Source organism: Raphanus sativus, chromosome 4 (assembly GCF_000801105.2).
Source record: "Raphanus sativus cultivar WK10039 chromosome 4, ASM80110v3, whole genome shotgun sequence".
Classification (NCBI taxonomy): domain Eukaryota; kingdom Viridiplantae; phylum Streptophyta; class Magnoliopsida; order Brassicales; family Brassicaceae; genus Raphanus; species Raphanus sativus.
The window spans coordinates 7,984,579-8,009,073 of NC_079514.1; the positions used below are offsets into that span (position 1 = coordinate 7,984,579).

Consider the following 24,495-nt stretch of genomic DNA (forward strand, 5'->3'; position numbering starts at 1 on the left):
ATTTATCGAGAATATTCATAAGAACATTAAAACAAAACATTAATATAGTAAATGCGTACATTAATGTGACAAATATAGTTAATATCTTATAGATAGAAATAGAAATTGGATTTGTTTTGGTTGAAAAAAAAGAAAATTCTTTTAAGAAATGTGAAATCGAAAGGGTCAATACATGTTAGAAGAACCGCCTCTGCACATAACGTTGGCCCTTCTCTTTGTTTGTGGGAATGTTGCATTCTTCCCTATTGGAATGGGTCCTGTTTGGTGCGTCTTGACGTCTGAAATCTTCCCACTACGGCTACAAGCACAGGCCTCTGGTGCGTGGGGTGGCGTCTGCAGCGGCCTACTGGCTATGTCATTCCTGTCCAATGAGGCTTCTTCATCTTCTCCCTCCTGTCTGCCCTCTAGTGCCAGAGACAAAAGGGAGGTAGCTAGAGCAAGAGCATATAGAGTTAATGTTTCAGGGCAGTGAAGCTGAGCATCTTCTGCGTAAAGATCAAGAGTTCTGTTCATAGGTGATAGAGATTCAGGATCACACTGTTTTTGCAGCATTTGGATTGCACATTTGTAGATCCCAACCAAACTTATGACTCCGCATAAAATTACAGCATTAAAAACATTCACAAAAAAAAAGGACTGTCTCAACATAAGTTTGGACTAGAGTATGACTTTGTTAAAGAAAACACAACTACAATTCTTCCAAAATATGACCTTAAAATTACGATCTAGAGATCCATACAGAGGTAAGAGAGAATCGATCCAGCTCTCCTTATAGTCCTCTCGCTCACTTTCCATTTCTCTATTAACACCTTTTTGATGTGTGAACAGCTCGAGACGACTGTAGCCACTCCAGCCGAAGTGATCCCTGGACAATAAACCATGTGGCAAGTCTCCAGCAATTTGCATTTGCTTACCAGATGGTTCAGACCATTGTCTGTTACATGGTGGCAATGAGACAAGACCAAGTCTTTCAGCATCGGACATCCTTCTCCAAGCTCAGACAACGTCATGTCTCCAACGTTCTAGATTTGAGATCAAACCCAAGCATGTGATGTCAATAACAACAAACACACACACACAGACACACTTTTGTCTGTAAGAGGTTGTTTGGTTTACCTGAAGTACACTAATGTCTAGGTGAGTGAGTTGAGGACAGCCTTTGGCGATTGCTGAGATTCCAACATCTCCAATTTGATGACAACCACTAACGTTTAGTTGTTGTAAAAAGGAGCAACCTTTTCCAACGGCGACTAATGCTACATCTCCAACTCTGGTTATAACCAACCAAACGATTTACCTTACACCCCGGTACTAATAAGAAACAAGATTTAAAAAAAAGGAGTTGCAGGACTCACTTATCGCAAAACCGGAGACTAAGCTCGGTTAGTGATTTACAATTCTTTCCAATGGCTATGACACCTTTGTTTCCAATCTACAAAAAGAAAGAAAAAAGAGTGTGTATGTCTATCGAACAGGAGAAACCATTATTTCAAAAGGAGAAGATTATTTGCCTCGTAGCATCTGCGGATATGGAGCTTCTTGAGGTTGCGACAGCCTTTAGCAATACTGCACAAAGCAGTGTCTCCAATGCCTGCGCAGTCTACTAACTGAAGTGTTTCAAGAGATTTACACCCTTTTCCAATTTGGTAAAGAGCCGAATTACCAATCCTTTGGCAATATAACAAAGCTAACTCAGTGAGGCGCCTGCATACATCCCCAAAAAAAAAGAACGGTTTAGTCAATGATCCAGCGTTATAGTTGTCACCAAGAATAAGAAAGAAAAACGTACGGGCAAGATTTTCCAATGGCCTCTAGTCCACGAGTACCAATGTTGTGACATCCATTAATTTCAATACGCGTAAGTTCCTTGCAGCCATGAGCAATAGCTTCTAAACCAATGCAGCTTACAAAGTAGCAGTCACTTAGAGTGAGATCTTTCAGATTCTTACACCCTTTACCAATAGCCTTCATGCCCCTGGAACACACAAAAACAAAAACAAAAAACATATAAGAATATCATCATCCTCTTACGCAAAAAGCCTGAGGGATTATTAGATTGTAACTAACTAACTAACTAACTTGTCAGTAAATTGCTGAAAACTATACAAAGCCAACCGCTCCAACGAAACACAAAAGTCTCCCACCACGGAGAAGGCCGCGTCCGTCACGTTGACACACTGAAGCTTAAGACTTTTCAAACGTCTGCATCCCTTAACTACCGCCACAACTCCTTTATCATGGATGCATTCGGAATCCAGAAACAGCACCTCGAGAAGGTTACAGTGAGAACCAACTGCTTCCAGAGATGCATCCGTCACTTTCGCCGAGGCAGCAACACCGACGGACTTCAAGGACCTGGCGCAACCGAGAACAAGTCCAATAACTCCAACATCAGTTAACCCTTCGCAAAACCGCAGGTTCAGCTCTTCCAGCTTCGTACAGAACTTCCCAACAGCTGCTAAGCCTTCATCTCCAACATAGCAACCCTAAAAAGAACCACAATCATAAGCGTATGCCACGTGTCGTCAACATAAGAAATGGAAACAAAACCTGTAGATCGAGAGATCTGAGGGAAGTGCATCTCTGAGCAAGGGAACGCAAACCGAAGCTGGAAACGTTAGGGCACCATATCAAACTCAAGTCCTCTATCCGTGGAAACCCATCCGCGAGAGCTATCAAGCCCGCATCAGTCAAGCTGCAAGTCTCAGCGTTCTCAGCTCCATAACGTGTCTTATTATTACTCACTTTCTGACGTTTACTAGACGAAGAAGGCGATGATGATGATGATGACGATGATGACTTGTTACTCCCACGTTTCCTTTTCTGCATATATATACCAATGATTTCGTCTTAATCAATCCTTTCTAGATCAATTTACGAATCGAACAAACCCTAATTTCAAAATCCAGATCCAATAGAGAAGAAATTTGCATGCGATCGGATTCGATGAGACATACGAGGGGAGGAGGAGTGGGAGGAGGAGGGAGGGAGAGGGAGAGACGCTCGTCGACGTGGATGGAGGTGACGTGGAGGAAGCGGCGAGAGAGGAGGGTGACGAAGGTGTCGGGGGAGAAAGAGGCGCCGATGCGGAGAGTGGTGCGGCTGAAACGCTCGAGGTGGAGCCATCGTTTGCAGACGAGGGAGCAAGCGTCGCGTGTGGGTTTCGAATCGAGTCGGCGGAGGAATTCGAGGATGAGTTCGTCGGGTAAGCAATCGTTGATCAGATCACGACCTCTCATGTTCCCCTCCGACAGCTAGAGAGAGAGAGAGAGAGAGAGTATTCAGAAACGTGTATGTAAATGGGATGTGTCGTGACAAGTTCACACTAAAAAAAAACGATAATTAATTTATTTTTTTTGGTTCAGAAACGGTTTGATGCATCCACCACCTCCATGTGCTTTTTCCATTTGGTTTTGGAGACTGTTTTTTTTTTCTTTTGGAGAAACCACTCTGTTTTGTACTCTGTTTTGCTCTGTTTTCATGGATCAATACTAACACATATGCATGGTAAAATCAATAGGTTCAAAGGTGGTTTTTCTTTTGAGAGCTTGCACTTTAGCAAATTAAGTTAGACTTGTTTTATGTTGAAAAAGAGAAACTATGAAAACAGAGATTTGTAGGAAACAGAGTAAAGAGAGTTCAGAGAAGAATTTAGAGTAGGAGAAGCTATAAGTGGTGAAGCTTGTTGAGTTTTCTTTGGAGATAAAAGCTTGGAAGTGTTCTAAGCTTGCTATAGGAGTTGAGTTTGTTGAGTAGTTATATCAAAGTTCCAAGTGTTGAATGTATTAGAAGAGGTTTTTGAGTCTATGCTCCCTTGTGTCTCCTACCCAGTTTGCGCATTTGTTTTGAAAAGGTAAATGCGCGATGAGCCTTTAATCTTGGAAGGATGTAGCTGTAACATCCATGTTTATGATATATGGAAATTGTTTTAATAATTAATTGTACTATTTATGTTATCAAAATACATTACCTTTTCAGTTCGGACCAGAGCTTGTTGACCATAGCAGAGATACGGCTATTCCATCAGACGGCTGTTCATGTAACTCCACTCTCGACTTAGAAGGTTGTTCTTCCATGGTTTGCAAACCAACTCAGAACGAAGAAGAGAGAAGAGAACGAGTCCCTCGAAAGTTTGAGTATAAGCATGAAGGATTGGGGAGAGAACAGCCAGGAAGAACATGTGATACCTTCACATATGCTGCAAGTTAATATATTCACCACCCTATATCTTTTTCCCAATCAAGCGCACCTGGGAAGAAATGATTTGTCCCGTGGACACACAATCAATCCAACCCGTAGGATTTTCATCAAGAAAACAAGGCAATAAAGTGTCTACAGAAATAAGAGTAATAGCAGTAGTCGTGGAAGGTCTTTTTGTGCATTCTACTATTACCAGCTTTCCATTTTACATATTCATAAAACCCTTATGGTTGAGCTGGAGTAATGAAATGATTGTTGAATTATCAGGAAGTGATTCGTGATATTGTATGAGTGAGATTAAAGCACGAAGAAAAAATCATGTAGTTATTCCAAGGTGAGTAAAAAAGTGATTTATTGTGTGAGTAGGATCAAAGCAGGGAAAATGTCATGTAGTGATTGATAAGTAAATAAGTGATTTGCGATATTGTGTGAGTAAGACCAAAGTAGGGGAAATGTCATATAGTAATTGATAAGTAAATAAATGATTCGCGATATTGTATAAGCGAGATCAAAACACAGAAAAATATCATGTAGTGAATGAAAAGTCACGGACGAAGGGAGTGATGCAGAAGAAGAGAAGAAGACCTGGAGATCCGGTCAACAATGTGTTGACCGGAGGATTAAGGACAACGGAGGCGGAGATAAGCGTGATGAAGAGGAGCTGAGCCGAGAGAATCCGGTAGACCTTGTGGATGAAACCCCATCAGAGCTGATTCTCTCCGTAGCTTAGCTCTGAGTAAAGCCTTGCCGCATCACCGTCTCCCATCTCCAGATCGATATCCTTCCCGGTGGCGCGATCTACGTGGCTCATGTTCACGCTCGCGTATCCATACGGTTTTTTCATGGCTCAAAGCTGTTCCGTGAACGTTCTTCGATGAAAAAAAGAGAGCCGAGTTATTTTCATTCTCCTGCAACCAGATGATGTACACGTGTTAAAATGAACGGTTAGGATTTGTTATGAAAATATTATATGTCTATGACGCTGTTAGCTTTAAATGAAATAAGAAAGAAAAGTGAGGAACCTTAACATTTTTAATATATTTATCTATGATAATCCACAATTGGTATTTTAGTGCTATACCTAACATTTTGTTATGCTAATCCCGTCTAGTAAGTTAAGAATAAGTTGATTAAAGCAAATATTGGTCATTAGAATATGATGATCACACTACAAGAACACAAAGCAAATACCAAAAATATTCTGATAACAAAATAGTTTTTAAGAACTAGTGATAACTTTCTGATGGATAATTCTATCAGTTTTTCTGACAAAATAATGTTAATGGATGTTTAAACCATTTTCGATATAATATTCTGTTGGATTTGAGCTAAATTCCCCACAGTCAGATTAATTAATTTGACATTTTTCTAATAAAATTGATTTAATTGTTCTTTCATATTCGAGATGCTTCTCGCTATATATCAAATCACTATAATTTTTTTTCTTTTTGCTGTTCTAACATTTATTTAATATATTGATTTCAAACTTAGCTAGCCAAAAAAGTCAGAGACACCCATTTATAAATATGAAATACCAGAAATGAGTTAACGAAATAAGTGAAGTTTAAAGAATTTTTTTTCTACAGAGAATTTTACTCGTTAAAAAAAAATCAAATTTTGTGTTTATCTAACATCCTCTCAGTGAAACTCCGAACCTTATAACTTTTACCTAAATGGTAACATCTAACAATGTGTGTATATATACACATATACTTTTAGTTTGGATCTTTATAATAGTGTCTTTTATTTTAATAGTCTCTACATGATGACTTTTTTCTTGGTGGAAGGTACATGATGACTCTGTCTTGCATTTCTATTAATGTTTGCATGTCTCTTCTCTTCATGTGAGTTTCGCCAATGTTTACGGCCATGCGATGAGTGGTTATAATCCATACAAGAAGGACGGTAATTATAGCCATCTCTTCAAGTGAGTTTCGCCTTTGAATTCTGCAATCTCGGTAATGGTTTCCATCTTTTGGTTGGTATATAAAATGTTATAAAGTTTGAAGTAGTATATGATTTACATGATCTAGAAAATGATTCTGAAAACCTTTATATAGGATAAAAAGAGAGGGTACTTAGTTTTTAATTTTGGACATGAAGTTATAATATTTAGAAAATTTACAAAATCGAATATGGTTACTAAAGACTTGTATAACTTTTTCCTTTGTTGACAATCATAGGACTTGTATAACTTTTTCCTCGTACAACAATAAACAAAAAATAACAATATTCTTATGAAATGTTGCCTACTTATTATCTGGAGGCTTTCTGAAGCATCTTACTCACAATAACAATTTCCTTCTTCTTTTTTTCCTGTATTAAGGTAAGAATCAACGAATCAAAGATAGTGCACACTTTGATATTACCATGAGAATCACGAAGAGCCGAGCACACTTTGCTCTAAATTGCGCAGTCATGCTTATGATTATTCTGCTTCTCTTCAAGTTTACCACCGTGGTTGCCAAGGGTGGCGGTGGTGGTGGTCACGGTGGCGGTGGTGGTGGTGGTCACGTCGGAGGAGGGGGTCACGGCGGAGGAGGTGAAGGCAGTGGTGGGCATGGAGAAGAAGAAGGCGGGCGAGGGATCGGAGGGGCAGGCGGTATGGTTCATCAACCACGACCATTGACAAGGAGTGGAGACTCTGCACTAAACCCTTTAGCGGGTGTATCTGCGACTATTCTTATGATCATCGTGTTTCTATTTAACTAGAGCTTAACATGTGTCTTCGCCTGTCAAGAAATTTTAGGAATTGATTATGGTAGGTAAGTTGTGTGCTCGTTTGTTTTAATAAGATTTGTCTTTGACTCTTGTGTTGTTTAGACACATGAAGGAGAATTAGTAAGAAAAAAGATGTTCCCTTTGTTTTAGAAAATATATTTTTGCAAATACGCTTTTGCTAGTTTCTACAACCAAATAAAAAATATTATATATCGCTTACCAGATAAACTTAACAGAAAATACCTCTGGCAATTTCTGTTACAGTTCGCATTATTTTAGTTTAAATCTTATTCGACACTCCAAACATAAACATATGATATGAGACCGTGGAGGAAGTGATGAGTCTTCCTCATGTAGCTTTAACAACGGTCTTGATACTCCCGGCGTCGCCGGTTATTTTATCGTACCGGAGAAATAAATTGGCGATGATCAAGGCAGCCGTGATAGTAACCATCTCTTTGGCTGCACACTGTTTGTTCGACGCGCTCGGCGTACCGGTTTGTGGACCATTAGACCAGAACAGATAATTAAGCAACTTGGACCCGGTCTCACCTACAAACCGATCCGGTTTAAACTCCTCCGGGTCGTCAAAGATGCTAGCGTCTCTCATCACCAGCGGCTGGTAACCGCAGAGGAGCTCTCCTTTCTTGACCTCGTAAACGGCGTCGTGCGAGCTTATCTTGAAATCATCCCTCGCGCGCGCGTACTGCAGCGGAACCGGCGGGTTTAAACGCAGCGTTTCGTAAACCACGGACTTAACCAGCTCCATTTCGTTAACCGTCCTGAAATTCAGAACCGAACCGGACCCGCAGACCTTCCTCACCTCGGTCCTCAGCCTCTCCTGGAGACCGGTGGTATCTCCGGCGATTTTTCCGATCAGAGACGGTAAAAAGATGGAAAAGCCCCCGTACGCGTTGAAACCCAAATTGAAGAGGAGGTTATGGACCGTCTCGTCCCGGGTCAACCCGTACTCCTCGTCGCCCAAACGGATAACGTCTCCCGCGTTCTCGCTGATGAAGTCGTAAAGCTTCTTGTAATCTCCGGCGACTAGGAAGAAAGGGTAAGCCCAGGAGTGGAGGAAGATCTCTTCGAGCGGCTGGAGAATGCCGATCTTGGTGGTGGGGATGACCTGGATCGCGAGCCATTTGTCGAGCATCTTCCAACCGTTCTCGGCGATGTCGGGCGAGACGGAAGGGTTTGCGCCGGTCATAGCGGTGGAGAGGAAGTTGAACATGCAGCGTTGGAGACCGATGAGGTAAGAAGCGCCGCCGTCGGGGTTTTTGGAAATGTCGGATTCTACGGTTTCCCAGAACTTGTCGAGGTTTGAGAGAAGCTCTCGTAGCCATACCTCCGAGCTTCGTTTTAGTATCTCCATGGCAAAGCTTTTGACCTGGCATGATTAAACTTTTTTTTTACAAATGATTGGAAAGGTTTTGACTTCTAAATATTAATAGTTTTATACTCTCCCTCTGTTTCATAATACTTATGTTTTGCCTTAATGCACAAAGATTAAGAAAACTAGATTTAAAAAAAAAAAATATTTTTAAAAAATTATTTTAGAATCAATTAACCAATAATGAAAAAAACAGTGAAATCTAATTGGTTGAACAGTTTCCAATAAAGTTAAAGTTAACTTTAAAATCTCAAAATTTCATCTAATTTAAGACAAAATTATCTTTCTAAAACATTAACTATATTGAAACGGAGGGAGTACTACATTTCGACATATTACTCCTCCCAAAGATGACAACAAAAACTAGGGTAAGTAAATTATAATATGAAATATTCGGATATCTGTCATTTTGTGGAACAAAATAATATATGCTTATGCATACAAACTTATATTTTAGAAAATAATATCAATTCTCATTTGTAGTCGTTATATGCAGATATAATATATTCAAGTAATTTTTTGTTTGTGTCAGCTGCATCAATGAACCAAGTTTTGATATGACGATTTTTTTTCTTCTGAAGAACACCTTCATTTTTTACAAAAAAAAAGAACACCTTCATTTGATCGTTTATATTTAAATATTTTTAAATTATATAATTTACGTTTATATTTAAGTTTAATATACTTTTATTTATTAAATTAATTATTTATTAATTAGTTTTAACTTTTTAATTTTTTAATATTTTTATTTATATTTATATTTTGTTTTTAAATTATTTTATTAGTTGAATTGACCAAATCGATTATTTAGTTAAAAATAAATAATTTCTGAATATCTGAACATTAAATATTCAGATGGCTACATATCAAATTCGATCTAAAAATTATGATCTAATAAGTTAAATCGAATCAGGAATACATAAGAAGCTTTGAATACTCGATCTGTGTGCCCCTATAAATAGCAGCCTTAAATGGCGTATGGAATCATAAATGAACACAACTGAATATTAATGAGAATGGGGAAATATGTCAATTTAAAATATATTGGGTGAGATCGGTTGAGTTTTATCTTTCTGTTTTAGCTTTATTTATTTTTAAACTATTAAATTTTATCAATTATTTTGTATCTTTATTTTTGAAAGTTAAAGTCTAAACCAAATTTCTATTATTGTCTTCGTTCCTGAAAATATGATTTTTTAAAATTTTAGTTTTATTCTATAATGATAGACTTTCTATATTTTTAAAATATTTTTTGATACTTTTAAAACACATTAATTGAAAACAATTGAATTAACTAAATATTATTGGTTCATAGTTATTGGCAAATATATAATAAATATAAATAAAAAGTTTCATTGAAAAATTGATTGTTGATTGCTACCAGTCTACTACACCAAAATAGTAGATTGGTAGATAAAAAGGCTTAAAATCAAATAATTACTTCAATGTTTTAGTTAGTTTCATTTATAATGGCTTCATTAGGTTAAATATCGTAGCTCGTTTTCAACGGTATATACCGTATTAATTACTTGATATATACTAGCAATTAGCAAAACAGAAAGTATATAGAAACCTTCGCGTGCTTTGGCTCGGTGGTGTCAAGATAAACTCCGACACGAATGCCACCGTAGAAATCGAGGCTAGGTCTAAAATCTCCGATGAGAACATCTCTTTTATCAACCAGATCCATGTCGAATAGATAGCTAAAAGACTTGACGTCCAGGACGGCGACTATGTTAGGATTAACATTGCCTAAGAAAGGAAACGCCGGAGGGATATTTGTACGGAACACAGTGCTCTTGTACTTCTCTGATCTTGACTTGAAAAACTTTTCCGGTCCTTGGAACCAGAAGTAATCTAAACGGTCCGATAACGGTCCCACCAACGGCCAGCCGTACGAGCCCGGCATCTTACGGATGGGAAGCTGAGACGGCGGTGATGATGATTGTTGTGATGTTAGGGATGTTGACGACGGTAGTGGCGGTGGCAGTGAAGAAGAAGCCATTGTTCTCAAGAATATCTTTCTGACCTTACAATTTTTTTGGAGACGTCTTTTTTTTTTAAAGTTGTGTATGGAGTTGTAGATATCGTGAGAGATATAAACAAAGCGAACATAAATATTTATATGAAAAAAGTATTATCTATATGTATATTGGGCTGAACTGTTAGTTGCATTTGCGTCTGTAAATATATAGATAAATTTATTTATTTTTTCTTCCAGCATCTCCAATCATAACAGCTAATAAATTTCGCAAACCAATAATATAACTTTTTAATAAATTTGATTAAAATATTAAGTTTATAATAGATAAAACTATATTAGTGCTCATTATATTTCAAAAATATTTACGTGTTGATGTTTTCGCACATATTAAAATTATATTAATATTGAAATAAATATATTATTTTGGAATTAACTATTTTCATAATTTTTAGTTAATATTAGTTAAATAATATAATTACTTTTAAATTTTAAAATTATCATTATTACTTCACAAAAATGTATAGAAAATATAAAATATTTTTAAAAATATTTCTTTAAACATTGATTTTCTTGGTTAATTAGGAGGAGTTTGGACTTTAGGGCATCTCCAACCTAACTCCATTTTTTACTCTAAAATGGAATAAAAGTGAATATGGAGTAACATATGCTCCAACCCAACTCCATATCTCACTCTATTTTGAAGTTTACTCCATAAATGGAGTAATCTATTTTTTATTTGTTCATGACTCCATTATGGAATGAAAAATGGAGTAGAATTAGAGCAATTTTACTCCATATTCACTTTTACTCCATTTTGGAGGAAAAAATGGAGTTTTACATTGAAAATGCTCTTAGGCCCTAGACTCCTCATGACTCCGAATCAGTTTTTGCTGATACCATTTATGGTATAAAATACTCTTCCTACCAATGAATACGCTGAGTATGTATGTTAAAACATTGATTTTCAAACAATTTTCGTGAGCTTTTCAAAGTTATAAGTTAATACCTCATGCTTAATATTCCAATGGAGATTGAAGATGTTCTTAATGCAGATGTCAAAGAAAGGATAAACGGTTGTCAAAAAAGAAAAGAAAGGATAAACGTAAAGAATATATTATAAAATAGTAGTTTTAATTCTTTTGAAATAAGAGTTTTATATTTATTTATTTTCATATGAAACCAGCGAAGACATCGACACAAGCCCGCCTAGAACATCGCTTGCTCCAAAAACTTATGCATCTGCGTTTACGTTATAAGGGGATTGAAGTTGATCAAAAGAAACATTGTGCATGGGTCCAAATATAAAAAGAAAGAGAAAAAATCAGTGAAAAATTAGCGATCACATGTATGTGATACATATGTAATAGCTATGTTGCTGATGGAGACAATCGAAAAAGATCAGTGTGTGTACCTGTGTCACTTGGAAGTTGTTACAACGTAAATATCTTTCTCGGAAATAAAAATCAAAAAACACATGTCTATCGTTACTCTAACCACCCCGTACTGTTTACTACAGCGCTTCATTTTTAGGTCCAACATACATACTCAGAACTGTTGCTCAAAAAAAACATACATACTCGGAACACTACGCAATTGTATGTCTAATGTCTGAAAGAAACGAACAATCATTTTTCTTTCGTAAAACCTTTTTTCACTGAAAGGATATGATATTAATTTTTTTTAAAAACGCAAATCGAAACTCGAAGAAAGCAAATAATTTAAGAGTAAAAACGTTCAGACAAATAACTGTTTATAATTTTATATTATTATGTGAATGAATAATTTACAATCCGTTAATCACATATTTATAACAACTTCAAAATTTGATTTCATTTTCCTTTTAAGAATACATACTATCTTAGATGCAATATAAAGTCATCCAAGTAGATTCTATTTAGGAGTTTATATTGAATTTGCATATGCATTTGTATATTTTCAGGTTTTAGAGCGGTTCTATTAGTTTAGAATGGATTAAGGTACAAATGATTGAAAGATCAATGTGGATGAAGGTTTTAAAGATAGCTTTTGAAGCTCATCTTTTGATACAACAAAAAAAATTGAGTTAGTTTTTCAATGGAAGTGGTATCAAGTAATTTGAAGGAACTGTATTGATATAGTTATGATCGCATTACTGGATGCATATCAATTATGTTGCAAAGAAGATATCACCGATCGACATCGGTTTAGTTACAACGCCAAAGCCAAGGCCGCTACGAGATGGATGTCACGGTTTCCACAGAAGCAAAAAGCTTGGTGCTTAATATATAAGATCCTTACTTAATCGATGTGTTAATGCTAAGTTAGATTCGATCTTTGTCAATTGACATTTTAGGTGATTTCATGTTTAAAAAGGTATTCAATAAATACTTGAATAACCAATCAATGAGCTTTACTTGCTTAGAAAATCGAAGTTGATGCTAGGATTCTTTAGTGGCTAATAGAACTTGTGATTCATGTATGCTTGATGGTAATCAACCAATAAAAGTTGATGTTAAGAACTTGGTTAGCATTATTGTCACATAAGTGGAATAGTTTAAATTGGTGATCATAGGCTTAAGGATTATCAATGATTGATTGTGTTAGTATTAAAAGTTAATATTTGATCATTGTAGTAAATATCATTAACTCAAGAACTTGTCTTTCTTGCATTTTCGTCAGTTGACTTTCATTTGATTTTTGTTGAATTTTCATTTTGCTTAGTTTAACTTCAAGCTTCTTTTATTTGCTTGAATTAGAGAAATTAGAAATTTTTGTATGTTCATAGTATTACAGGTCTCTAGTTACTTCTGTGAATTCGATTATAAAATGTTATGATAACATTTATTTGATTGTGGTATAATTTTGCATAGCGTGATAAATGCTTAATCATAGATCATCTCATCTGGTTATGTGGTCTTTTTCACCCTCTTGACGTGAATTTTAGATCTCTATTTCTTTTTTACTGCGATAATCATGCAGCTATTTATATAAGTGTCAATCATGTGTTTCACAATATTGGAAACTGATTACTATTTTGTGTGTGATAAAATCATTCAGGATACTATGCTCAGTCTCAGCTGGGCGAGATCTCAACAAAAGCGCTTGGAAGTTGGAAGTTTGAGACATTTCTTGATAAGATGGAAATTTGTGATATGCAGGATTTAACTTGAAAGTGAGGGAGGTATATTCCATATGTTCGTGTATCTCCTAGTGTCGGTTATGTAAATATGTATCTTAGCATTTTTTTTTTGCTAAATGGTAAATATCATTAATGAAAACGATGGTTTGGTTACAAACTATGTTGAGACCACAATCTGCTTAGAAGCTGATCTGATCTTAGAGGCCACAAAAAAATTAAAAAACCCCTAAGATACACAAGATTGATTCCAAACTTCTAACAAGTATCTTAGCATTTACTTTGTTATTAAGATATATTATGTAGTTACAAACTTTTGTACATATATATTCATGTCACTGACCTAAACATCAACACAAGAAAACCTTATATGAGAACTAGCTAGTTTTCTCGACACACACATTTTAAAATTAAAATACTTTCTTTCGTTAGAGAATACGGTTTTGCAAGATTCAACTACATAATTCTACGGTTTGTATATGAACATATACATACGAAGATTTCAAGAAGCTAAAGTTCAAAAAAAAAAAAAATTCAAGAAGCTTTCACTGAGAGAGAAGTCTGCGAACGTTTTTACAGAGCATGGAAACAAAACATATGGTCCCAAGTCAGTAATTGACTTGACTCTATATACTGACGCATTTGTACTCAAACCAAGATGGCCACGAGATACTCTATCTTTTACAATAAGTCCAAAAACAATAGTGGACCATCATGGCAACTTTCTAACACTAATCAATGTACCTTGCATTATTATGTATTTTAAAAAGTTATTGTAAGAAAAACATTAAAAATTAAGGGTGTTTAATTCCAATTTTGATTCGTTTTTTTTTAGTATTTCTGTTTATAAAAATGTAAAGTTTATTTGGTTTATCCAATTTTATACGCAAAATCATAACTATATTTTTTATATTTTGTTAATTTTATTTTAAGTGATTAGAAATCATATTTATTGAAATGTACAGATATTTTCAATACCAAAGTCTTAAATAGAATGTTTTCCAATTTTATTTAATTATTAATAGGGCTTCTAAAATAAAAATAAAATTGTGATAATTTCTCTAAAATAAAATTAAGAAAAAGTAATAATTATGAGTTAGCATAAAAATCTGTCAATGGAAAAATCTTATATTTTATAATTTATATAATCAAAACAATTTTTTAAACTTCAAAATAACAAATTATTAAAATAAAATATTTAGATAAAAAAATCATATCAATAAAATAAATTATGCATATATATTATCAATTGCATTATATAATTTACATAACTATAGTACGATGTACTATTATATTTTGAGAAAGTTTGATTTTTCACTGCTCCAAAAACAGGTATATGTAAGCCCATAAGAAACTGATGGAGCTTATCCTCTCCACGTTCCTATTGTATTTCTGCTGGTGTTTTGGGTCGTTGGTAGTCAGATAAACTCGACCAAAAACTTTTTGAGTTGTCTCTAGTATGCCTCAATCACCATACGTGTTCCTGACAGCAGTTCGCAAGTTCCGTTTTGAGACGTTGTACACGTTGTCGTTCTTCACCAGAAACAAAATTGTACATGGAGCCCCAGCTTGTGCATCACCATTTTGTGGTATGGTGGAGCGTATTGTCTACGCTATTGTGAGCTTAATCTATGGTATCACAAGCGCATTGTTTGCACAACAATCTTCATAGTCTTCCGAATACTGCTCCGGATGGGGAATGTAGTCCTACGTGAAGCCAAATTTCATTTGGGCTTGAAGAGCTCCTCGTAACAGCTGCTGAGATATAGTTCTCCTCACGTATTCAACACGTGAATTCGACTTGGATGCAGATGTAATCGCTTAACCTAAGTATATATCACGGATATACAAGTTCAGGCCCAATAGGCCCACTAAAGGAAGTTGTAGAACCTATTTGCATCAACATTCTTGGGACGAAAAATAGAAGGATCTTCAAGAGGGAATAGGTTCATAAAGACCCAAAGAAACGTAAGAGGTTAACAAAGACCCAAAGAAACAGAACAAACTGATGTATTCATGAAGATAGACATGGACATACACTTCTATAAGAGGCTTCAAGAAAGGGAAAGCCTTCTCTATCCCTTGGATGTTGGCTGAGTGACTGTACAAATGCTATTAAGATCATGAAGAAGAAGATGAGAAAAGAAGTATGCGATGGCGACTATGTTCATACTAATCTTAAGGTCAACATACGGCAATGCCAGATTATCATAGTAAATGTCCCATGGCTCCGACCCCCACTCGACATATGGCAATGCCAGATTATCTTGACTGTTGAGTTTGAGCACAAACCGCTGCTCCCCGCATATGTTAGATACAAAAGCTACAAACACTATGGACTTTTGTCCATGTTCTCAATCTCTTTCTCCTCAGTTATCTGAAACATCCGAAGGGAGTTTTGAGTAAATGTTGCAAAATGAGGTTTGGAGGATAAAGCAAATAGCATAGCTGAAATAAACGCGTTACTTGATTCCATCGAATTCTTCACCGGACAACCAATATAATACCATATAGTGCTGGTCCTAGATACAAGCCAATCAAGCATAGATTTTAATCGACAAAGCTATCTATCGTAACAATACTTGTGGGCCTTTCTAACGGAGTTTTATGTTTCTCCTCTGTTGCAACTCTTCAAAACTCATTTCAATATATGTGGGCTTCAGAAATAATGAGATAAACCGTTTATTCTTGGTTAGTCATGTGGCTTAGAAAAAAAACACGACATGTTCAAATTCACTTCAGGAAATTGAAAATGTAGTGCTTTTTTTAAAAAAAAAAAACTAACTAATTGGCCATGAATCAACAATTGCTACCTTTTAAGTTTTACAGTATATAAAATTTGACATGGTGGGCTAGTAGCCCAATTTTATTCATGTTGATTCAAATAGAAAGAAATAATACAATCTTTACAAGAGAATTCATACAAATTTAATATATGATATTACATCTTTGTAAAGAAACAGGAAAAATTGTCTAGAGCATCTTTTGCAGCGCAATTTTTAGCACTGTCTTTCTTGGCTAGATGATGTCCACGTCCAACCAGATGTTCCTCAATAAAGACAAGAACCCTTTTGTCAACTTCCCAAGTACTGTCGTCGAACCTCAATTTCAAGTTCTTCTTCTGACACATTTCATGGAGTTCTGTCATTGGATGGTTCTCCAGTTTATCTAAAGATATTATCGGCTCCAACAATGGCATTACCACCTTATGTATGTTTAAAATATCAAACACAAATTCATCAATTAGTAGATAGTAATAATTACTCTAATTAAAGAATACTTATGAAAAGATATCACGCATATATAAAGTTACCTTCCACACGGTCTCGAAGGAGTCACAGTCGGTGTATAGAGCTCCAATGGTAGACTCTACTATGTCTGCTAGAGATTTAGGGACTTTCAATAGACCACGCGAATGTAATGGATATTTTTCCATTGCTTTTGTAAATTCCAAAATCTGCATGTATTATTAGTCTTTTTTGACATGATATCCTTTCTTATGATACTATTTACATGTTTAAACACATTAACATTGAGCAAAAAAAAGGGTTCACATGCAGTTTGGAAATTCAAATGGATTCTAGCCTAGAATCCAGAACAAGGAACCAGATAGTTTGGCCAAAGAACAATTCCTGTCCAATTATGATGTCCTCTTTCACTTTTATGTTTCTAGATGCATTATACTAATTCTCCATGAAGAACATAATAAAATGATGCGCGTTTAAAAGAATCACAAGCTATGGATGAAATTGAATAATGGATTGCGTTATTCATGATTTTAGACCAGAAGTCAACTCATAATAATATATTATACTTTTTTATTTTTCATAGAAAGTTTGAGTTTTACACTTTTCACACCGATTAAAAATAACTGAAATCTTATTAATTATACTTAAATAATCAATAATATTTGAAATAAATAAAATTATTTATAAAATTAATGTATTTTATAATTATATAAGTAATTGTAAATTGTACTAAAATTTTAAAATAACATTCTTTATATAACAATAAAAAATGTCAACTTTGACATTTGTTTGTGAAAGTAGTTTTGAAAAAGAAAATCATTACTGATAAATTGACAAGTTGTACATGGAGTCATGGACGCCATGGAGGACTATATTGTCGTGACTAGGACATAATTGACGTGGATTTACTATTTATCCCTAATCATTCAATCAACCAATAGTAATTTAGCATGATCAGAAGGTAATAAATGAAATTTAAAGAGCAAATAGGAAAAACTAACGATGACTATAGGGTTTTAAGAAAGAAACTTACTTGGTCCTCAAGCAAGGGTTTTTTATGACGGAGACAGCGATGGAGGTTGTGTTTTACGGCGACTCGAGCAAGTTTCTCTGTATCAACGTTGACCGCTCGGAGATTGGTCAACAAACCTGGAGAACAATCACCGTATCGATTATATAAATATTTGGTTATAACCATATTTAAGACTGTGTCTCCTAAGAACTCAAGGCGTTCATACGAAACACAGTTTTCATCGAAAGTAGCGTCTGTGAACGCTTGCAGCAGCAAACTCTTGTCTTTGAACTTGTAGTTCAAGATCTTCTCCACGAACTCGATGTCCAAAGGCTGGTACTGTGGATTATTGGTGGAGTTTGCGGATCGTGATCCGTTGACGACGATTTTGGTGGTGCTGTCTTTAGCTCCGAGGCTCAAATTTAAGAGTTGCTGGAGGGAATCAGTGTCTGCGTTTGAGAGTTGGGTTTCCATAGGGACAAGAGGGAGAGAAAGAGAGAAAGAGAGAAGATCGGTCTCTTTAATTCTGATTTTGTTGTTTGTTTTCGTTCTGGTTCTTCGTGGGTTATAAGTCTCTTTGACCCCTTTATATATTTGGTTTCCTTTTCCAATATTTTTTCTATAGTTGTTCATTCTTTTAACAACCGTTTATATAGTTGTTCATTATTCAATCTGCGAGGAAAAACGGACATCATTATTCAATTTCATGATATCTATTATAAATAGTAGTAGATTCTCAATTATTATTTTTAATTATTTACGATTTCTTAGAAGGTGTTTTTAAAACCGGACCGGCGAGCGAACCGGAAATTATTTGGGTCACGGGTCATTGTGGTTCGACCTGGTTCGACCGGAGTCGATTAGATTAAACTGAATTTATTATTTTATAAATATTATATATATTTTTTTTCAAAAAATAGTCATAATGTTTAGAAAACTTTCAAAAATAACAAATTGAAATGTGATAAAAATAATTAAAAAAAATAATAGTTAAAATCTAAAGTCAATAGGAAAAAAAACATTTAAAGTTTATTCTCCAAATCTTTGTCCTTCTAAATCTTCATCACCTATAAAAATTATATACACATTAGTTACAAAACTCTATTTTGGTTGTAATTTGTGACAAACAAAATAGTATATATGTTAAAAAGGGAGAAAAAAATAATTATTTTATTAACAAAATTTTGATTTTTATACGAACCAGGGTTTTGTCGGTTCGTTGGGTCACTCGGTTCCCGGGTTTTTAGCGGTTCAACATGGGTTTTTAACCGGTTCAACTTTAATTGGGTTTTGACATTAAACCAACCTGGATAGGTGTCCGGTTCGCGGTTGAACCCGGTCCGACCGCCGGTCCGGTCCGGGTTTAACAACACTGCTTAGAAGTAAAAAAGAATAACGTGATGATGTCGTAAAAACAATACTTTTAAGATTTTTTCATAAAGAGTATAGCGAAAATAATAAAATAGTGCAATTTTATCATTTTAAAATAAACTTATTTAATTGGCTACAAAAATATTGCTAAGTTTGATTTGGTAAAAGATAATGAATATATAATATTCTTTCTGTTTCAAAAAGATGCATGTTCTAGAAAAAAATTGTTTTAAAATATTTCTAATGCAATTTTTGTTAACTCATAACTAAAAATTATGAAGTTCAAAAACATTAATTGTATTCTGTAAAGTCTTATTCGTTTAAAAATATAGAAAATATAAAATTACAGAAAACTATGTATTTATAATTAAGATTTAATATATTTTATTAAAAAGTATGAAATTTTTTGAATATATATTATTTTGAAAAGGAAGGATTACTTGATAGATCCAACTTGAAACATAAAGAACAAAAAATAGGAAACACGATAAAACAGTCTTATAAATTAATGAATTTTTGTTAAACAATAATATTCCATTCTAAATGGACCGTATTAAATATGGTTAAATATATATTTAAAAAAAATTAAGTTTTATTTGCTTACATATCCAAAACTTGTTGAGATAATTATCTTTAAATAAATTTGGGACATGTTGAACCTTGCAATATATAATGCCAAGAAAAAGAAATATAGTATTTGCAAATTGGGTTAATTTAAAGTCCTTTTAGCAAACAAGGAATCTTTGAATAAACGTCATGCCAACAGGTTACAACTTGTACTTTGAAATGGAACCAAATAAACAAGTTGACTTTGACTTTGTAAAACTAAGTTGGCTGGCTTGTTGTGATGTCCTTTGACAAATGTCATTGAACACCACTCATTGGCTAAGAACAAAGAAATGATAATTTTCGAATGAATTTGATAAAATCGCTACTGTTTATACGATTCATCTGTTTTCTCACCAAAACAGACTTATAGATCACTTTCATTCCACAATACATTACAAATAACATTCCTCTCAAGAACTATAATCTATGGAACCATATTTCTTACAAGACATTGTTCTTTCACCTCTAAGAGCTAACAACATAAAAGAGATCAGGATCAATAAACAATTTAACAACTCTACTTGATCTTTTGAAAGCATTGTTGATAAAACAAAAAGCAAGAAAGAGTGTTCAACTACCAGAAGATTTCCCTGAGGTGGTGGTAATAGTAACCGAAGATGAAAACCTTGTGACCATCACTGCCTCGCCGCTTACGGATTTGGAAGCCGCCAAGTCTTCCAAAAGCTTCCACGTTGCTTCTCGTTTGGCTGCAACCTCGCCTTTACTCGCTTCATCTTCTTGAAACTTGGCTAAGCACTCATCAAACAGAGCCTGGTCCGTCTCCGCCAGTACTTTCCTCACATTCAAAGTCAGATTCTTCACCGCCTGGTTCCAGTGCCCCTCCATGTTTCTCTCCATGGCCGGGAACACTATTGGCATTATCACTTTATGGTTTTGCGTAATCAGGTTCCTTATGTGATCGTTGTTCCATAGAAACAAAGCTCTTTCAGCCACCTGAACAAAAACAAAAGAACCAACATTGAATCTAACAACTTTTACACAATCACAAACTCAGAACCGGATTACCTGAAAATGAGAGCTGTTGAGGCATCTAGCGATTCGACGGAACAAAGGAACCATACACCGATGAAACTCACCAGCTTGAGCCACTTCCAAGACCTCTTCCAGCTCTCCAAGAAACATAACCTCCTTAGAACTATTGGTCACAGGCCAATACTTCAAAAGCCCTCTAACGACCGTATCAGCGAGCTTGGAGTCTTTCTCAACGAACTGAACAACGCAATAACAAAGCTGCTGATGATACGCAGCGGCGCACTTAGGCCTGTGCAGCGGCATCAAAGCCCTGACCAAGAAAAGCTTGTGCTCCTCTTTCAGCGGCAACGCGAAACCGTTGATTATACTTCCCAGGATCTCAAGCAACTCCGCGACGCCGTTGTGCCTCTCTGTCTCGAAAACGAACCTGTAGAAGATGTTGTTGATGGCTTTCCTTATGAAAGGCCGATGCACCATGAACTTGCCGTATATCCGGTGGAGGATGGTTTTCAAATACTCTCTCTCTCTCCGGTCCACGGAGTCGAAGAGCTCCAAGAGCTTTAATACGAAAGAATGGTCCACGTAGCGCTTGGCGAGCTTGGCGTCGGTCATGGAGGAGGCGACGAATCTGAGGAGGAGCTCGTAGACGAGCTGGAGGTGAGGCCAGGCGGGCTCCAAGGCGAGCTCCTCGTCGTCTCCTCCATCGAGCGTCGTTGTTTCGAGGAGCTTGCTCTCGTGGTTGGTAGCGGAAGGGAAGGTTCTGAAGAGGTTGGTGACGGCGAGTTTGGCGATCTCCTGCATCGCGGCGTCGGTGAACTTTGTGGAGACGGTGGCGATGTAGTCGACGAGGTCGAGGAGGGTCTGTCTTTTGATGTCTTTCTCTCGGAGGTTCTTGGAAGGGTCGGTGAAGTCGAAGAGGACGCAGGAGAGGGTGAGTTTCTTGATGAAGAGAGTGGGTTTCTCGGAGGTGGGGACGTCTCTGAGGCTAGGGAGAGGTTCGTAGACAGCACCATTGGGTCTGTTTGAGGAAGGAGAAGGGGGAATGGTTCCGTTTGAGGTTGTGGGGCCGCCGCCTTGTCCGTTTGGATGGGATGATGATGATGATGATGATGATGATGATTTGGAAGGTTTTTTGGGTAGTTTCCCAAATATCTGCTTGATCATATCTACTACCAGAAAGGGACAGAACACACCTCTCTTGTTTTTGATTTGCTCAAGAATCACTTGTGTCGTGTAAAACCAGTTAAACTCATGTTCCTGTTTCTTAATTGAGAAAAAAACCCTAATCATTAAACAGCCCTGCATACACCACACGAATAATATGTAAACTTGGGGAGAGCTTACAATTAAGGAGAGGAGGAGAGAGAGATCTGGCCATTTCAAACCCTAAGAAATGCGAGCAAGCTATTATGATCTTCTGATAAACTCGCAGTTCTTTTTTTTTTCTCTTCCAACCTGAAATCGCGCAAGAGAGAGAGAGAGAGAACGCAGGGGACAGGGCAACGAAGCACAGCAGCTAATCTAGGAAGATACAGAACACTAATTGAAGACTTAAAAGGTTGTATTTATTTTGAGCAACAACTTAAAAGGTTGTAGTGAAACAAAAATAGGTCTCTCTCGACTCTCGACTCTCGCTTTCTCTCTCCCTCCCTCCTCTTCCCTTTCCACTGTAAATCTTCTCTGGCTTCCTTTGGATTTCGATTAACAGAGGAAACTAATCAAAATTTTACAAAATACAGCATAAAGTTTTTGAAGATAACAAGAAAAATGAGAATCGACAGATGGGAAGTTGTGTGCCTATTTACCTTTTTGACCTTGATTTTTAGGAAGCCTATATGTGTGTGGAGTTTATGCAGTAACTGGTCTATTCGTAAATTCACGAGAGTCCCAAACTCATATAATTGCTTTATTCTTTTCTTTTTATACTACTGCTATGCTATAAAATAAGTCTAAAACGAAACGGTAGTTGAGTCGCCACATTTCAAATATTGAATTTTCAATTCAAACTTTGGAATATAAAAATGAAATGAAATTGTAGAGGCCTAAGAAATTGATTTTGCACAAAAGGTGAATTTAAAAAGAAAGAGAGATTTGATGATTCTCTCAAATTATCCAAATCCTAACGTTGTTGAATCATCGATAAAGGTTCTCAAACACTTAGAAAAAAAAAACTGAATGGGTCTTAAAATCTGAATAAAGCTATTAGAACTTCTGGATGACGACCGAGTTAGCTATACCGGCTTGCTCGATGGTTTGGTCCAAGTCTGTCAACTGTTTAGGAGGGAACCCCATTGTTAACAACTGGTACTCTCTGGAGCCGCCGGGTCTCGAAGCGTCGATGAACCCACGCACCTCTCTCACAGTGTGGTGGTTGTTGAACCTGGACACAAGGCGTGTCCCGTCTGCCAGCCTTAGCTGGATCGAAGTTGTTGGCGCTGCTTGGTCCACGACTAGCCCTAGTGATGGTGCTGGTGCGGTGTTCATTTGTGCGGGTGGAGCTTGTGGTTCTGCAGCAGCAGCTGATCCGGATCCGCTGGCTCCTAGGGTTCTTCCTACACCTTGGAATGAGTTTTTGGGCTTTGGTGGTTCCTGCGTGTCGAGAGATAACAGAGTAAGAAGAATATTTTGACAGGTTAACTACAGTGTTAGTGAGACAAGTGAATGAGATGTTTACTATGTAGTTGTCTTCACGCTTGACGAGATCAACATGAACACGGATCTTCCTATCTACTGGTTCAAGTTCACGTGGGCACTCTGACCTTGCAATGCTCTGCAAAGACATAAACATATAAATAACATCTATGGAGTTGTACTAAACCTTGAACGAGAGAGAAAAAAAAAGGATATTACATCCATAAAGTCAGCGTTTTCAGGGTCCTCGACCCTCCTTAAAGGACCATCATCAACGGTGAAACCGTTCCTCCAGAAAGTGATGGTATGCATAACCAACTGAGGCTGGTCTTGCTGTTGCTGAGGAGCAGAGGGAGGAACAGGTTCACCAGACAACATCCTCGAAGCTCCAGTGAAGCTCGTGGAAGCAGCTGATCTCGATGGCTCAACAGGTCTGTCCACAGCTGAAAGCCTAGCTTGCTCAAAGAGTGCATCAACATCTTTCGGTTTCTTAGGATCTTGTACCATCATCCCACTAATCACACAAGTCACAATTAATGAATAATAAAAGCTTAAAAACATGATTAAGCAATCAAGATTCCACATTGCTCAGTTTATGATCATTCATTATATAAACATGATTGGATCTGATGATTACACAATTTTTACCTCCTCTGTCCACCGGTGTAGTACTCTTGGCCTTCATCAGAGTCACTACCCGCGCCGTCGGCGGGAGAACGATTCAGATCGGCGAACGTACGGATGTTCCCAGCTTGCTGACGGCTCCTAGTGTTCCTGCTCCCAGAGGGATTACCAGCTCCTTGATTCTCGGAGGCAGCGGCGGCCTTCGATCGGAGACGGTAGGGAGCGTCGCGGGAAGGGGGAGAGGGAGATCGGGAGCGGGAAGGAGAGGATTCGGACGGAGAGTAGTCCGGAGAGTGAGGTGACGCGGCGGGGATCGAAGGAGGGGGTAAGCTAGGGTTTGGACCGGTCGGGAGATCGTTGGCGTTGGCGGCGGAGGCCGTGGCGTCGTTGTCGAGGAATGTGGAGACGGCGGCGTCGAGATCCCAGCGGTGGCTTTCGAGGAAGAACGTAGCTTCTTCTCGGGATGAGGATGTGATCTCGAGGAAGGAGGTGATCAGGTTCTCGTTCATCTCCGTCGTCGCCATCGTTTGATAATTTTGTTTAGGTTTTCTTTTTGATTTAATTTTTTTTTTTGTTTCGCCTTGTTTTGTTATA

At 36.8% G+C, this 24,495-nt stretch overlaps 6 protein-coding genes across 8 annotated transcripts; 1 reads left to right on the forward strand and 5 right to left on the reverse strand.

Moving 5' to 3' along the window:
* Positions 1 to 572: 572 nt before the first annotated feature.
* Positions 573 to 3,309, reverse strand: LOC108848470 (F-box/LRR-repeat protein 4). Its single transcript, XM_018621842.2, has 8 exons — positions 2,958 to 3,309; positions 2,551 to 2,823; positions 2,080 to 2,486; positions 1,790 to 1,975; positions 1,512 to 1,704; positions 1,356 to 1,432; positions 1,117 to 1,270; positions 573 to 1,022 (listed from the first exon to the last, which is right to left on the reverse strand). Exons 1-8 carry the CDS (start codon positions 3,237 to 3,239, stop codon positions 726 to 728), a joined length of 1,869 nt encoding a protein of 622 aa, XP_018477344.2. The 5' UTR covers positions 3,240 to 3,309; the 3' UTR covers positions 573 to 725.
* A 3,223-nt stretch (positions 3,310 to 6,532) lies between these two features.
* Positions 6,533 to 7,003, forward strand: LOC108855762 (uncharacterized). The gene has a single exon (XM_018629654.2). It carries the CDS (start codon positions 6,571 to 6,573, stop codon positions 6,910 to 6,912), a length of 342 nt encoding a protein of 113 aa, XP_018485156.2. The 5' UTR covers positions 6,533 to 6,570; the 3' UTR covers positions 6,913 to 7,003.
* A 35-nt stretch (positions 7,004 to 7,038) lies between these two features.
* Positions 7,039 to 10,553, reverse strand: LOC108855772 (linolenate hydroperoxide lyase, chloroplastic). Its single transcript, XM_018629668.2, has 2 exons — positions 9,888 to 10,553; positions 7,039 to 8,311 (listed from the first exon to the last, which is right to left on the reverse strand). The coding sequence occupies exons 1-2, from the start codon at positions 10,317 to 10,319 to the stop codon at positions 7,271 to 7,273; spliced, it is 1,473 nt and encodes a 490-aa protein (XP_018485170.1). The 5' UTR covers positions 10,320 to 10,553; the 3' UTR covers positions 7,039 to 7,270.
* A 5,689-nt stretch (positions 10,554 to 16,242) lies between these two features.
* LOC108851640 (ribonuclease 3-like protein 3) lies at positions 16,243 to 18,332 on the reverse strand. Its single transcript, XM_018625099.2, has 3 exons — positions 17,695 to 18,332; positions 16,727 to 16,870; positions 16,243 to 16,618 (listed from the first exon to the last, which is right to left on the reverse strand). The coding sequence occupies exons 1-3, from the start codon at positions 18,304 to 18,306 to the stop codon at positions 16,355 to 16,357; spliced, it is 1,020 nt and encodes a 339-aa protein (XP_018480601.1). The 5' UTR covers positions 18,307 to 18,332; the 3' UTR covers positions 16,243 to 16,354.
* A 1,615-nt stretch (positions 18,333 to 19,947) lies between these two features.
* Positions 19,948 to 22,383, reverse strand: LOC130494805 (serine/threonine protein phosphatase 2A 59 kDa regulatory subunit B' gamma isoform-like). 3 transcript variants are annotated; one of them, XM_057007770.1, is made up of 3 exons: positions 21,991 to 22,383; positions 20,680 to 21,903; positions 19,948 to 20,607 (listed from the first exon to the last, which is right to left on the reverse strand). In XM_057007770.1, the coding sequence occupies exons 2-3, from the start codon at positions 21,808 to 21,810 to the stop codon at positions 20,224 to 20,226; spliced, it is 1,515 nt and encodes a 504-aa protein (XP_056863750.1). In that variant the 5' UTR covers positions 21,811 to 21,903; positions 21,991 to 22,383; the 3' UTR covers positions 19,948 to 20,223. The 3 variants fall into 3 exon arrangements, with proteins under 3 accessions (XP_056863750.1, XP_056863749.1, XP_056863748.1); XM_057007769.1 differs by having other exon boundaries at positions 20,680 to 21,909; XM_057007768.1 differs by having other exon boundaries at positions 20,680 to 21,945.
* Positions 22,384 to 22,696: 313 nt separating this feature from the next.
* On the reverse strand, positions 22,697 to 24,495 carry LOC108850175 (plant UBX domain-containing protein 5). The gene is made up of 4 exons (XM_057007771.1): positions 23,926 to 24,495; positions 23,497 to 23,791; positions 23,321 to 23,416; positions 22,697 to 23,235 (listed from the first exon to the last, which is right to left on the reverse strand). Exons 1-4 carry the CDS (start codon positions 24,423 to 24,425, stop codon positions 22,849 to 22,851), a joined length of 1,278 nt encoding a protein of 425 aa, XP_056863751.1. The 5' UTR covers positions 24,426 to 24,495; the 3' UTR covers positions 22,697 to 22,848.